The following is a 13576-nucleotide window of genomic DNA, read 5'->3' on the forward strand; positions in this document are numbered from 1 at the left end:
TCTGGGAACATGATGGGGGTGGGGAGATGGAGATTGGGGGGGGGGGGGGGGGCAGTGGGCAAACCTTCCAATTAACATTTGAGTCACTCCATATCATTAGCAGCTCTGTGTGGCGCATTAGGACCACACATCGTGCCGGAGACGCACCAGGGCTGGTGGGGCTAATCTCAACTGACGCAACACCCCTGGGCCTGGCTGAGACAGACGTCACCCTCCAACCTCCTCCGTCAACACTAGACTCTGAATGAGTCCCAAATGGCACCCTATTCTACTCCCAAAAGAGTGCCATTTCAGACGGGCCCTGGTCAAAAGTAGTGCACTATACAGGGAATAGGGTGCCATTTCAGGAGCACACTATCATCATCACTGGGCTCGGGGTTTGTTTAGATCTTAAATGCCACTTGTAATGCTGTGTTGTGTGTTGTTTGCCATGCCCACTTCACACTTGTCAATTCCATGTCACAACTTTGCAGATATTGGATGTTGGACAGATGTATAATATTGTTTTGTTCTTGTGACTGTGTCAAACCTCTGTGACCTTCTTCACTTCTTCCCTACAGCTAGTGACCCCCATGACACGCACGCACGCATACGTCCTCATCAACCAATCACATCCCTGTATTGATACGAGGAAGAGCCAAGGATGAAGAAACCTATATATTGGTGGCGCCACTGTTACGTGACACTTCGACAGGGCTGTGTTTTGTGTGTGGACCAACAACCAACTTCCTTCTCTGACATCCAGCCGTTGTTTTGTTTTCCAATAGGATAGTTATTGTTGAACATCCAGTCTAAGATTATCGCTGCTGAATACAGCATTGAAGGATACAGTCGGTATACAGTTTAACAAATAGGAAAGGTACAGACAGGGGAGATGCTGTGCTCCCAGCTGCAGGTGTTACTGGTGGCTCTATCTGCCTCAGTGTTCCTGGCGAGGGTCAGCGCCGCTCCACACAGAGACATGCTAGCTGAACTACTGAGGGCAGATACATCCAAGGGCAACGAGGTGAGTGGTTGACTCACTGTTGTGTGTCAATTGCCTCATTTATAACCTTTGTCTTCCACTTATCCACATTCTGATTGTGCCCACGTTGCATCTATATGGTAGTAAAACGTTGCTTATCTGTCCACATTGTGAACAGATATCCTGGTCCCTCTGTATGCAAATTATTTCAGATATTCTGTCAATGATTTTACAGAGGATGGTGATTTAAATGGTGTCAATGTCCAGATCACAGGTGGTTAGTGGCATCTTAATTGGGCAGGACAGGCTTGTGGTAATGGCTGGAGCAGAATCAGTGGAAAGGTATCAACAACATTAAACACATGGTTTCTATGTGTTTGATGCCGTTCCAGCCATTATTATGAGCAGTCCTCCCCTCAGCAGACTCCACTGGATCCTTTCTACACTTGTAAGATATCCAGACACACCTCAGGAGGTAGTCAGGAAGATCGGATCACAATGCGTCTTTTAAACGTCTACACCCGTCTAAAAATGTGGGCAAGATCAAGACAAAGGATGCACGCTAGAACCATGTATAAATGGAGCTAATGTTTTTATTCATTCTTGAATGATATTCTGTAATATTCAACTCAATGGTCATACAATTTCAAGAGGACTAGTCATATTAAATGACCATAACTTCTACTTGCTGTATATGTTAAATGATTTGATGATTTAATTAGGCTTAATGTTTTGGTCCTAGAATAACTGACAGAAGTGTTCCATGACAACCGTAGTGTTATAGCAACAAAGGAGTTCTAATATCCGTGGTGTCAGTTATTCCCTTTCTTGGATGGACAATGAAGTTGTATTTTATGCTATTATATTCTTTCCTAATAGGATCTCTCCCGCACCCTCCTGCTGAAGATAATGTCGGACCTGATGAGCACAGCCGTGGGGGAGAACGAGGTACTACCGGACCTGGAGGAGGCACTCGGGGTGAGGGAGGAAGTGGTGCGCCAGCTACCCCTCTCCCATCGGGAACGCAAGGCTGGATGCCGGAACTTCTTTTGGAAGACATTCACATCGTGTTAACTTGCCAAGCAGCCTCTTCTTTGTGCTGGATCATTTGAAGACATATTTCTTGCAATGTCACAAATGTAAAATGACAGCTACTATTTTTTTTTGCACTGTTCATTATCAATTAAAAGGCCTAGAATGATGTTGGCACGTACCTGATGTCTTTTTCATGGGTTGGTTGCCTAGCAACAAAAGCAACCCGTGCGCAACTATGGGGCAAGTTTAGATTGTTGACATGTAAGCTATATTTCGCCTCCAATGTTTATTGAAAACATAAATACATTTGCATAATGAGTACTTGTCTCTTAAATACAATCAGTACAGTTGTTGGTTAGCTAGCTAGCGAATTTTAGCAATATTGGCATCGAAAACAAGCCACTTCCGACATGGCAGTTTCTTTACATTCTTGCTAGCAGCCATCCATATTCACAACAACGCTCTGGCTTCTGCTGCACGGAAACGTGCACATCGTTTTTGTGATGTCGTCAGCTAACCCATCTATAACACTGAAAAGGTTTTAGGTTAGGGTCTAGTACAGGGGTATATGAAAAGATGACAAGGTGTAGTTTGCTGAAAAATAGGGATGGTTTATTGTATCGATTATGAACTACAAATCGGCATTAGGGGGAAAAAAGCAAATGCACACACACCCACTCACACATCTACTTCAAACTTGAGCCACATTGTACAAACCACCTGCTCAGTACAAAAGCATTCTCAGCTTGTATTCCTCATATGGACAGATCGATTATTCTGCAATACAACAATGGCTTTAAACCACCGATTACACTTGCCAACAAAATATGTTGGCCATCAAGGCCACACATTTGAACGATTGTACCACGAAACTGCACTGAAGGGAAAGAGTGAGACGGTAAAAAAAAAAAAAACAGAAAGAACGTCATCATAGGTAATATTTCTAGAGCATTTCATTGCCGTTCTCTTGTACTTATCAATATGACACTGGAACATAAAACATTTACACGCAGTGACGACCATAAACATGGACTTAGAAACAATGAGTGTATAACAGGAGTTGAAATAAATACGCAAAAGTGGAAAATGCAACTCACAGGGCTCACACAGAGATCTTCATATCTTTGTGCTCAGAGACCAATACTGAGAGAAAAGGATCAACTACTGTAGCAAGTACTGTGATTCCGGACACAAATACAAACACACATTTGGGTTTTGAAGGCGTATGAAAGTAAAAAGGTGTTCAAGCTTTCAAAATCATATGAGCCACTTTTACGTTGCAAAACAAATTAAAGACGGCGAAACACAAGGACAAATTACATCAAAACAATGTGAGAAGGACTCCAATGTCTCAGAGCTGCTTCAACATGGCCGACAGTGCCATGAGGATATGGATTAGCAACACAAATCAAACTCCTAAGACTAAGCTAAAACAAAAACCCATAAAGAACACAAGAGGATGAGATCCCGGTTTCTCAGTAAGACAATTGCAAGCATTAGACTTCATTGCACCTTCTTCACCATTGTAACAGTCAAGTATAAATCAACACAAATGTTAAAAAGAGAAATTATATAATAATAAAAAGCGCATTCAAATTTTGAAGATGGGGTTTGGAGTTTTGGCTGGCTTACAAGTAACATTCTCGGGAAATGCAGTACCAATTATCATGATGCAAATCGCTGTTCTGTTTTGACAAGGCAAACTTGTCAGCTGCCAAGTTATCATCTTGACACAAACGGACTGTTTCAACATTAAATAGGGTCACAGCATTGACTTTAGCGATCTGCTTTTTATGACTACCTAATCTTTCTTTGTCCTCTATTCTATTCACAAATCAATCCAGCTACAGCTACTTCCTCTCCTATGAAACGTATGCAAACCCATTCACTCCATAACCAAATCAACTTGCAACATATGCTCCGTCACAGATATCATTTGCATATGTGCGTTTTTTCATGCGAGGCAGTTCAGCGTTTTTATTGACTTTAGTGGCATACAAAAAATATATATGTTCCATTATCTGGACTGGTTAGATGGTCATCATCACCACCTCATTTTCCTACTTATCATCATGATCATCAATATCCATCAATCATTATTTGCCATTATAGAGCTCCTTCCATGTCCCCTCTATGTCTGGCAGGATAGAGCGTAAGACATAGTGTAGGACATGCAGGATTAGTGTGACATAAGCAGTGGGTGGGGGTGGGGGAGGGGGGTTAGTGCAGCCCCTGCTGCCTGCAGGTCAGAGGCTCTATACAATACTGGTATGCGCTGAAGGGTACGGGATAGGGTGTAGTGGATAGGGAGTAGGGGTACAGGATACAATATAGAGGATAGGTGATAGCTAGTATAAACCAGAGGACAAGGATTAGGGAATAGTGGTGGAACTTGTTGTCAATCCATGTTACAATACCCTGTCTTTAACCTGTAATTATGTATCAATAAACCTAGTCAAGTGAAATTAAATAACGGCATCATATTGAAGACTGTCAAAGACAGTTTGAGGTTACGTGGTACTACTGATTCTACAGCTTTGGGCATCTGAAGAACGAAGATTGACTATAAGAGTATGAAAAAGTAGAGTAGGACGAAGTTGCCCTTAGTTTAACATTTCCCCCCTTGTGGTTAAGGTTATGATTTGGAGAGGGGTGAAACTGGTCTCAGATATATTCGTTAGGGCAACTTCTACCTCAGAGCAGGTGACAGTAATGGAAGGATTGCGGGGTCAGAGGTGACGTCCCCTAGATGGTTAGCAGTCAGTGGAGATTTTGGCGGAGAGGTCCTGGATGCGGCGGGCGCTGCAGCCCTTACACAGGATGTGACCGTCCAGGGGATAACAGCCTCGCCCCTCGCCCTCGGAGGACAGGAGCAGACCACACTCCTGGACAGAGAAAACACAGGGTAAATCCACGAACACTGATTGGGTTCAACTGAATGGCCTTTGTACATCTGATGTGACATCCTGCCAAACGTCATTCAACTTGAGCGAAGTATTTTACTAACAAGGACACGCACTCACCTCACACACGTAGCAGTTGACGTGGAAGCTGCGGTCCAGCGCCACTATCCTGACGGTCTCCTCCTGTCCCGGTTCGGGCATGATGGCCTGGCCACACACTGAGCAGCGGGGGGCAAACTTCCTGTATAGGACAGGAAACAGGACGTACAAGCGTCAACACTAACATTAAAACTCAGAGGGTGGAACACTAACATCACAGTCAGGTAGAATCACGTTTTAAAAAAGGAGCAATGGCTGAACGTTATCTCAAGAAATGAAAGTGTAAATCTAAGTTTCATTGTTCAATGGGAGACTTGTGCTAGTGTCCCAGTTCATTGCTCGTCTAAAAAAGTACAGGTAGTATCTGGCCCGGAGATATTCCGTTTGTTGAGCTGCTGACCTGTGGAAGTCATCTATGCAGTGAATCTGGGAGGTGGCGTCCACGGTGAAGGGAACCCCGTCCAGGCAGCAGCCACACACCACACAGTTGAAGCAGCGCGGGTGGTAGGCCTTTCCCATGGCCCGCAGGATACGGTCCAAGATGGGTTTGGAGCACTTAGAGCAGCGCTCTAGGGTACTCTGAGAGGGGCAGCACAGGTTCAGACAAAATAGTTGTGTGTGCATGTGTGAGATATTGGTGCCAAGCAATTAACCAAAATGTTGGTTATTTTTTGTTTTTCAAACAGCTAACTGAGCGACGTCGGTTCAATTATTGGAAATGTTTTTTGTTCTGTGAGCTCAAAGCGTATATTGAGCAGTTTCTCTAGAGATAAATCAGATCAAGTCCGAACTTTGCGATGTACTGGGGAGTTGTTGTATCCAACTGGCCAATATTCCACAGAGGGCCGAGTGTCTGACGCTTTTCGCGCCACCCTTGTACTTGATTGATGAATTAAGCTCACTAATTAGTAAGGAAGTCCCCTCACCTGGTTGTCTAGGTCTTAATTGAAAGGAAAAAATGTAAACCCGGAGACACTTGGCCCTCCGTGGAATGAGTTTGACACCCCTGTTTTACATAGTTTAGCGCAGAAAACGTGGTAGAGAGCAGTTGCTTCAAGAGGTATCGCTACCTGAAAATACATGATATAAAAGTGATTGATAGTTGGTATTCAGCAGTCATAAAAGTATGCCTTATTTACTTTGAAGTACTACTAAAATAGTGATTTTGTCAGGCAGCAGCTCTACAGGGCTGAACTGCTCATTTTAAATCCTGCCACAACATCTCAATTGGGATTAGGTCTGGACTTTAACTAGGACATTCCAAAACTTCAAATTTGTCGCTATTTAGCCATTTTCATGTAGACTTGATTGTGTGTTTTGGATCATTGTCTTGCTGCATGACCCATCTGCGCTTCAGCTCACAACAACTGAAATATTTTATTCAAGTAAAGTAATGTGAATAAATTATGCTTAATAAGTGATGGGCAGTCACTACCATCTGACTGTTATAAATAGTTATATTCTGTTTTGCAGCATTCAACCCACAATGCATTATTATTATTTTTTAATTATAATCGAACCGAAATGACCTCAAAAAGCACTAATGGGTCAGCACTAGTGAGAATCCAATATATATGGAGAAAGACGGTGAGAAAGAGACAAAGATGGATGGAGAGATCAACTGATGAATTCAGGGAATACTGCTAAAGAATTTAGAACAAAAAGAGATGGAGAAGGGATTCTCAATACAAAAAGTGATAGCAACTCACAATGTAACAGCTTTCACAGTAGCTCTTCTTGTCCAGGGCGTAGAAGGGTTGCCCCCGGAGACGGGCGTGGCAGGTGATGCAGGTGAAACACTCCACGTGGAACACCTGCTCCATGGCGATACAGCCACTGCCGTCGCCAAGCACATTGTCACCGCAACGCGCACAGCGACCTGATAGTATGGAGGGAAAGGAGAAAAGATGAGACTAGGAAGATAAGAGATTTTTACTCAGAAGGAACATCTTGTGTTAAATTTAAATGAACTTTGTAGCCCAAGGGGAAATTAAGATGTAAATAACAGTACAGTCAACACAAAGGACATAGGGAAGTACCAAAGTATTCCTCTGTAGGTGGGTGATTCATGTCATACACCAACTTCTTAGTGAGCCGGTCCAATTCCTCCTCTTGCCTCGGAGCTGCTGACCCCTAATGGACAAATATGATTCATTATTCATTATTTCCCATTCAGATCAGTGAAACCAAGAGACTGAGGATACAAGTACTCAAAAAGGACCATACTTTAGAAGCAGCAGAGCATGCTGAAGAGTAGATGACCTCTGAACTCTAGACAGACACTCACCTTGCTGGGCTGATAGGCGGGACTTGGGGCCTCTCTTGACCCTGATTGGGGATTCTCCGGGCCTCTCTTGGGCGTGGGGCCCTGGTTCCCTCGCCCTCTAGACCCCCCGGGGATCTCCTTGTAGCCCCCATCAGAGTGCAGCTCCTGGGCTTGGGATGCGGGATGGGGAGGGTACCAGCCCTGGGGGCCCGTCTGGTTCTGGGGTGGGGGGCGCGAGGAGTGCTGGTGGGGCGGAGGAGGGGTGTAAGCCTGCTCGGCTTGTCTACCAGTTTGGGAGTAGGTGACAGGCTGGGCTGTTTTGACCTGGACGCTGAACCTCGGGCCAGTAGGGGTAGAAGAGGTGGTATAGGAGGCAGGGACAGGCTGGGGGTAGGGTTTGGACACCTGGGCATAGGTGTAGTCTGGCTGGGGGGAGTACTGGGGAACCTGGTGGGGATCACTGGGGTAAGGGGGTGCTGGATGGTACTGGGTCTGGGGGTGGGGGGGGTAACCCATGGACGGCCTGCCCTGAGAGAGTGCTCCTGGCTGGGTTGAGGGTTTGTAGCGGTCCCCTGAGATGTGTTTGTTGTAAGGCACGTTATCGTACAGCTGCAAAGGAATGGAAAGGAAACATAAATCATTTTTTTGCCTTTTTTATTTAAAATGAAGGACTAACAAAAACTCAGGCGTAAATATCCAGAAGAACCAGTGATACACTTTCAGCCAGATATGTTTTTTTTTTTTTAATTGGTCAGTTATACGTTTGTGTACTACGTTTCTGGGGAATAATTTATTCCTCATATGTAGTCAGTCAGGTAACCTACCTGTGTGCTGTTCTGTGGATGACTGTCCAGATCGGCCAGCATGCAGGTGAGAGAGTCAATCTCTGCATCGAGGTTGGAGTGGTGTCCACTTGGCTTCTCAGGTCCACGATGCTGAAATCACAGAGCAGGATCACACACAAAGTCACATGCCTTTATAACATTTCACAACAGGAGAAAGATAGAGCAAATATAGTCTCATTACTTGTTTATTTGAATATTGGATTTGAGCAATGTCATGCTCCATGACATTACAACAATCGTAACTAGCCTATCGACATGCAATCAGGTTGAAAACCTCACTAATCTTAGTCTGGAAACCACACTGAACATCGTGGCGAAATGGAGCAATAATCAGTGTGGATTCCAGGCTACAAAAACAATTATGTCCCACCTACCATTAGCTCATAGCTGTCCATGTGAGGGTTCCAGGACCGGTCTTCTTTGAGCCCGTGGGGAGGTGGTTGGTAGTAGTGGTCGTTAGATTTAGGGTGAAACCCTGGGTCCTCTTGGTGCTGCATGGGTCCACCTTTACAACAAATATGACACGGTACACTTTACATTTACAAACAAGACCATAATAACTATAATGTACACACTTTACATTGACACATAATCAAATTGTTTTCATCAATATAGTGCCAGTTCTAATCACCAAACCGTTGGTGTACTCAATCTTTTATCAGTTCTAACTCTCTTCTACTTCAAGGCTTGAGCTATGTTTTAACTGACGTTTAACTTTCGTTATTGACAACAGTTTATCACAGGTTTTCATTCTACCAAGGTTTAGCACAAGACTCAAGACCAGTGTAACGTAAGGCCCACCACCACCATGTTCCTACCTGTGGGTCCAGTAGCCATGTACCTAGTGGCCATTCCTCCTCCACCTCCTTTCTGGTCATAGACCCCATACTTGGGCCGGGGGTCCGAGGAGACCTTCTGTCTGTACATGGCTGGCCCGGAGTGGGACAATTGAGGAACAGTTCTCTCTGGGCTACCCAGAGTCCTTGGCGGCAGCCAGGTGGGACCGGACATGTCAGGGTTCTGAAAAGAAGGATGTTGTGATTAAACTGTTATATTGTAAAACTATAGCAGAACAATTATATTCCTGTATTTAGGACGACAGCAGAACAATTATATTCTTATTTCTATTACACCATATTGGATGACTGTCTTTCATATAACAGCGATAGGTTTAGGCTACTACATGATACTCAAATTTTCCCTATACCCATCATGAGGTTGCTACAACCTAGCCTATCAATTAAAGTTTACAAGGTATGTGCACACAGGTCAAGAGAAAAATTTGCTGGCATTGGGTGTGATCATTAGTTCAATAGTTGCAAACGAGTCTCCATTGGACAAATTCAGGTATGTTTATCCTCATTTTGTTCCATTAAATGTTTTTCCACAGAATCCGCGGAATGAATACAACCTTGATCACGCGTAAACACTTGTGGACGTCAATGCACAACACATCAGCTATGTGACCAGGCGAAAAAACACTTTCCAAGCCAAACCTTATCAAAACTGCTACACACAGCCTACATCTTTGGCACAATATTAGTTAAAGTAACGTCATAGTCAACATAGCTAACAGAACTAAAGTGTTAGTAAACCTGCTACAATCATGCAGTAACGCTACAGTGTGCAGTCAATAAGCAGTTTAGCACTTACACCGGCGGGCCCTGGTGGCAATACATTAGTAAAACCAAAAGCTTACCTTGACTTGGAAGAGTTCCAGTGTTGTGTTGGATAGTCATAGCCAGCTAGCTAACATAGCATCCCTCTGTTTGAGCAGGGTGTTTGAGTAGGCTAAACTAGCTAGCTGCATTTGCTAGCTAAGTGAAACTGAAAAAAAATATGAAATCTCTCCATCTTGCTTCTCCTTCATTTTTGGAAGAAATGAATTTGTTCAAAACTGTTCAACTATTGTCTTTCTCTTTGAGTCAACTACTCACCACATTGTATGCACTGCATTGCTAGCTAGCTGTGTCTTATGCTTTCAGTACTAGATTCATTCTCTGATTCTTTGATTGGGTGGACAACATGTCAGTTCATGCTGCAAGAGCTCTGATAGGTTGGAAGACATCCTCCGGGAGTTGTCAGTTACTGTGTAAGTACATAGAATGGGGTGAGAACCATGAGCCTCCTATGTTTTGTATTGAAGTCAATGTACCATGGGGAAGACGGAAACCATCTGTCCTCTGGATACACCATGGTGCTACCCTACAGAGTGCTGTTGAGGCTACTGTAGACCTCATTTGAAAAATAGTATGTTTTAATCAATTATTTGGTGACTTGATTATATTTAGTATAGTTTTATCTTTAAAAGGATACATTTTTTTATGTTTTACAGATTTGTTTTTCCTCCTGAAAATCACTGAGGAGTGGGGTCCTCCCCTTCCTCCTCTGAAAAGCCTCCACTGGTGTGTATATTTATATCACAGGTAACCACTGGTGTGTATATTTATGTCACAGGTAACCACTGGTGTGTATATTTATGTCACAGGTAACCACTGGAGTGGAAACCAAGAGATGCTTCAATCTGGGTTTCCTATGGCAACTCACACACAGCAGTTTAATAATAGGCTCATAGTTGAGAAGCAGGAAGAGAGAGCCATTCCCAACCATAAGGGGAATTCCAGCGGACAGACAGACCAGTTCCACAGTGTGAGCCAACACACACACGGGCACATAACAAAAAACACACACAAATCTCACAGGTGCAAGACCCTTGGCTTGTTCCAGCATTACCCCTGGGTCTTTATCCACTACAATAGTTATTGTCTCTGATGTTTACACTCAACTCTAAATTATCCCAAATGAAGTTGCAGTGACAAAAACAAGAGAGGAAACGTCTGTAATGATATGTGTCTCTGCTTTGGCACCTGGACCTGGTTCACAACAACACATTACACAAGGCAGTGAAAGAAATTAAAACAACGGAAAGGCTACAGCTGTAAGGATGGGACTGTGATTAGGCCTACAGTCTGATTATTAGGCAACAACATTCTTTACAAAACTTTGACCATGACAGCCCTTTATGATGATCATCATTAGCATCTATACCTTATATCTTCCTAAACAAACATGTATATAAAGTGCATCCCATTATTATGTTCACTATAAGTGAATGACCAGACAGAGCCGACTCTACTGCAATTGAGCTGCTGTCCCTTCTTCCACCGGCCTGATTTAAACCTAAATCCGGCTGAGCGCACACTCAAATCCGAGGATTGGTGGGCCGGAAAATTAAATCACAGCGGCTTTATAATTCTGTGATTAAAAACATTTTTTTTAAGTCTTACGGTGGATTATAAGACCACTACTCACACACAAACTATAACAGCTAGCCAACTTGATATCAGTTGCCTAATCATGATAGCACACTTATATGAGCGAACTGTCAAACGGGAATTGAAAGCTCGAGCACGCTAGAGATACAATGTTGTAGCAATGGCAACGCTACATTGTTGCAATTCTAGGCTACTAAACTTCCGCAATCAAAACAATAACACTTCTGCGATTGGGAAGTATTGTAGGCTATGAAGAATAGGCTAGAATGAGGATGTCCTACCTCTTAAAATCCAGAAGCCTTATGTCTTCTCGTCTTCATACTCATCTACAAACGAAAAACATTTCACAGTGTAGCGACAATTAGGCTATTTGGGTCAATAGCCAGATCACATGCAATGCTAAATCGTATAGGCCTATGGCATTGCACCTTTCTAAACGATAAAAACATTGCTTTGTCAAGTTTTGCAGCGGCAAAGAAAATGTGTAGGGTAGTTAGTAGTAGGCAAACGTATTTATGCCCAGAGAATTACAATATTTTTCGGATTTAAACAACAAAAATCCTGCAGCGTCAGTCTAGGAATATCAAACGGGCAGTTACACTGAATTTAACATGCGAGATTAATGCAGAGAAAATTACAACATTAGCCTAATTTGATGTTTGTTTGAAGAGATAGCTGATCTACAGCGACTGGGCTACACGAATAGCCTACTACGAAGAGAACGCTACACTTGTTGCACACAAACACGCGCAATTAAACAATTACATTTATTTCATGTGTTTTTCCAGATAGGGTAGAATAAAACTCGCTCATAAAAATTAGGCCTACTTTCTATTGGGGTGTATTCATTACGCCAATTCTGTTGCAAAACGTTTTGAAGCAAAAAACGTTTTCGGCCCCTCCCCGTTTCGTTCCTTTTGTTTCTTAATAAACGGTAAACGGTTTCCGTTGCAAGACGTACTGAACACACCCTTGGTCTAGATTCGGTAACTAACTTTCTCATGGATCCGGTGTTTGTCACAGGCCTAGCCTAGTGATCGTGAACTGCGTGGAGGATCATTATCTCCAGACTTACTTATGCAGCCCAGTCCCTACATCTTGACAACAAAATAGGTAAAGCGGTTGATCAGATGCTTTTCAACTTAATCTGGAAAAATTGTACAGATTATATTTTGGAAATCTGTCGTTATGAACACATATGAATATGGTGGTCTCAAATTTGTAGATTGTCCTACTTTGAATAATACATTTAAGATAAAGTGGGCTAAACATGTATTAAAGAATCCAAATTCAATTTTATGTTACTTAGTTTTTTTTGGGGGGGGGGGTTATCTTTATTTAACCAGGTGGGCTAGTTGACAACAAGTTCTCGTTTACAACTGCGACCTGGCCAGATAAAGCAAAGACAAACAACAACACAGTTACACATGGAATAAACAAACATACAGTCAATAACAGATAGAAAAAAATCTATATACAGTGTGTGAAAATGAGGTAAAATAAGGGAGGTAAGGCAATAAATAGGCCATAGTGGCGAAATAATTACAATTTAGCAATTAAATACTGGAGTGATAGATGTGCAGAAGATAAATGTGCAAGTAGAGATACTGGGGAGCAAAGGCGCAACAAAAAAAACAGTATGGGGATGAGGTAGTTGGATGGGCTATTTACAGATGGGCTATGTACAGGTGTAGTGATCTGTGAGCTGCTCTGACAGCTGATGCTTAAAATTAGTGAGGGAGATATGAGTCTACAGCTTCAGTGATTTTTGCAATTCATTCCATTCATTCCAATCACCACTTGTTGCAGAGAACTGGAAGGAAAGGCGGCCAAAGGAGCAATTGGCTTTGGGGGTGACCAGTGAAATATACCTGTAACTATAACATTGATAAGATTCCTACAAAAAAGTATTCATAGCGTGGTCGTTAAAATGTAAACATAATTTTTCCCCGCATATGTATTTCATTTGGAACAATAAGTATATTTTTTTATAGAAACAAGTCTTTCTTTTTTAAGAACTGGTTCAATAATCATATCCTGCTGGTGAGTCAACTTTTTAATGCAGAAGGATTGTTACTCAATTATGGGGAATATTTATCTCGTTACAATATCCCTGTTACACATAGAGAGTTCGCCATTGTCTTTGACGCTATTCCATTTGGAACTCTCATGTTGTTTAGATGTGTAAC

At 42.7% G+C, this 13576-nt stretch overlaps 2 protein-coding genes across 4 annotated transcripts; one reads left to right on the plus strand and one right to left on the minus strand.

Moving 5' to 3' along the window:
* The first annotated feature begins 874 nt into the window (after positions 1-874).
* On the plus strand, positions 875-2038 carry sst5 (somatostatin 5). The gene is made up of 2 exons (XM_038975584.1): positions 875-1006; positions 1844-2038. Exons 1-2 carry the CDS (start codon positions 875-877, stop codon positions 2036-2038), a joined length of 327 nt encoding a protein of 108 aa, XP_038831512.1.
* Positions 2039-2589: 551 nt separating this feature from the next.
* trip6 (thyroid hormone receptor interactor 6) lies at positions 2590-12252 on the minus strand. 3 transcript variants are annotated; one of them, XM_038975701.1, is made up of 11 exons: positions 12216-12252; positions 11669-11713; positions 8931-9132; positions 8487-8617; positions 8092-8202; positions 7289-7876; positions 7041-7134; positions 6711-6880; positions 5402-5580; positions 5023-5143; positions 2590-4884 (listed from the first exon to the last, which is right to left on the minus strand). In XM_038975701.1, exons 3-11 carry the CDS (start codon positions 9121-9123, stop codon positions 4753-4755), a joined length of 1719 nt encoding a protein of 572 aa, XP_038831629.1. In that variant the 5' UTR covers positions 9124-9132; positions 11669-11713; positions 12216-12252; the 3' UTR covers positions 2590-4752. The 3 variants fall into 3 exon arrangements, with proteins under 3 accessions (XP_038831629.1, XP_038831628.1, XP_038831627.1); XM_038975700.1 differs by having other exon boundaries at positions 12153-12235; XM_038975699.1 differs by lacking the exon at positions 12216-12252 and having other exon boundaries at positions 11669-12130.
* Between the last annotated feature and the right edge of the window lie 1324 nt (positions 12253-13576).

This window comes from Salvelinus namaycush, chromosome 36 (assembly GCF_016432855.1).
Source record: "Salvelinus namaycush isolate Seneca chromosome 36, SaNama_1.0, whole genome shotgun sequence".
NCBI lineage: Eukaryota > Metazoa > Chordata > Actinopteri > Salmoniformes > Salmonidae > Salvelinus > Salvelinus namaycush.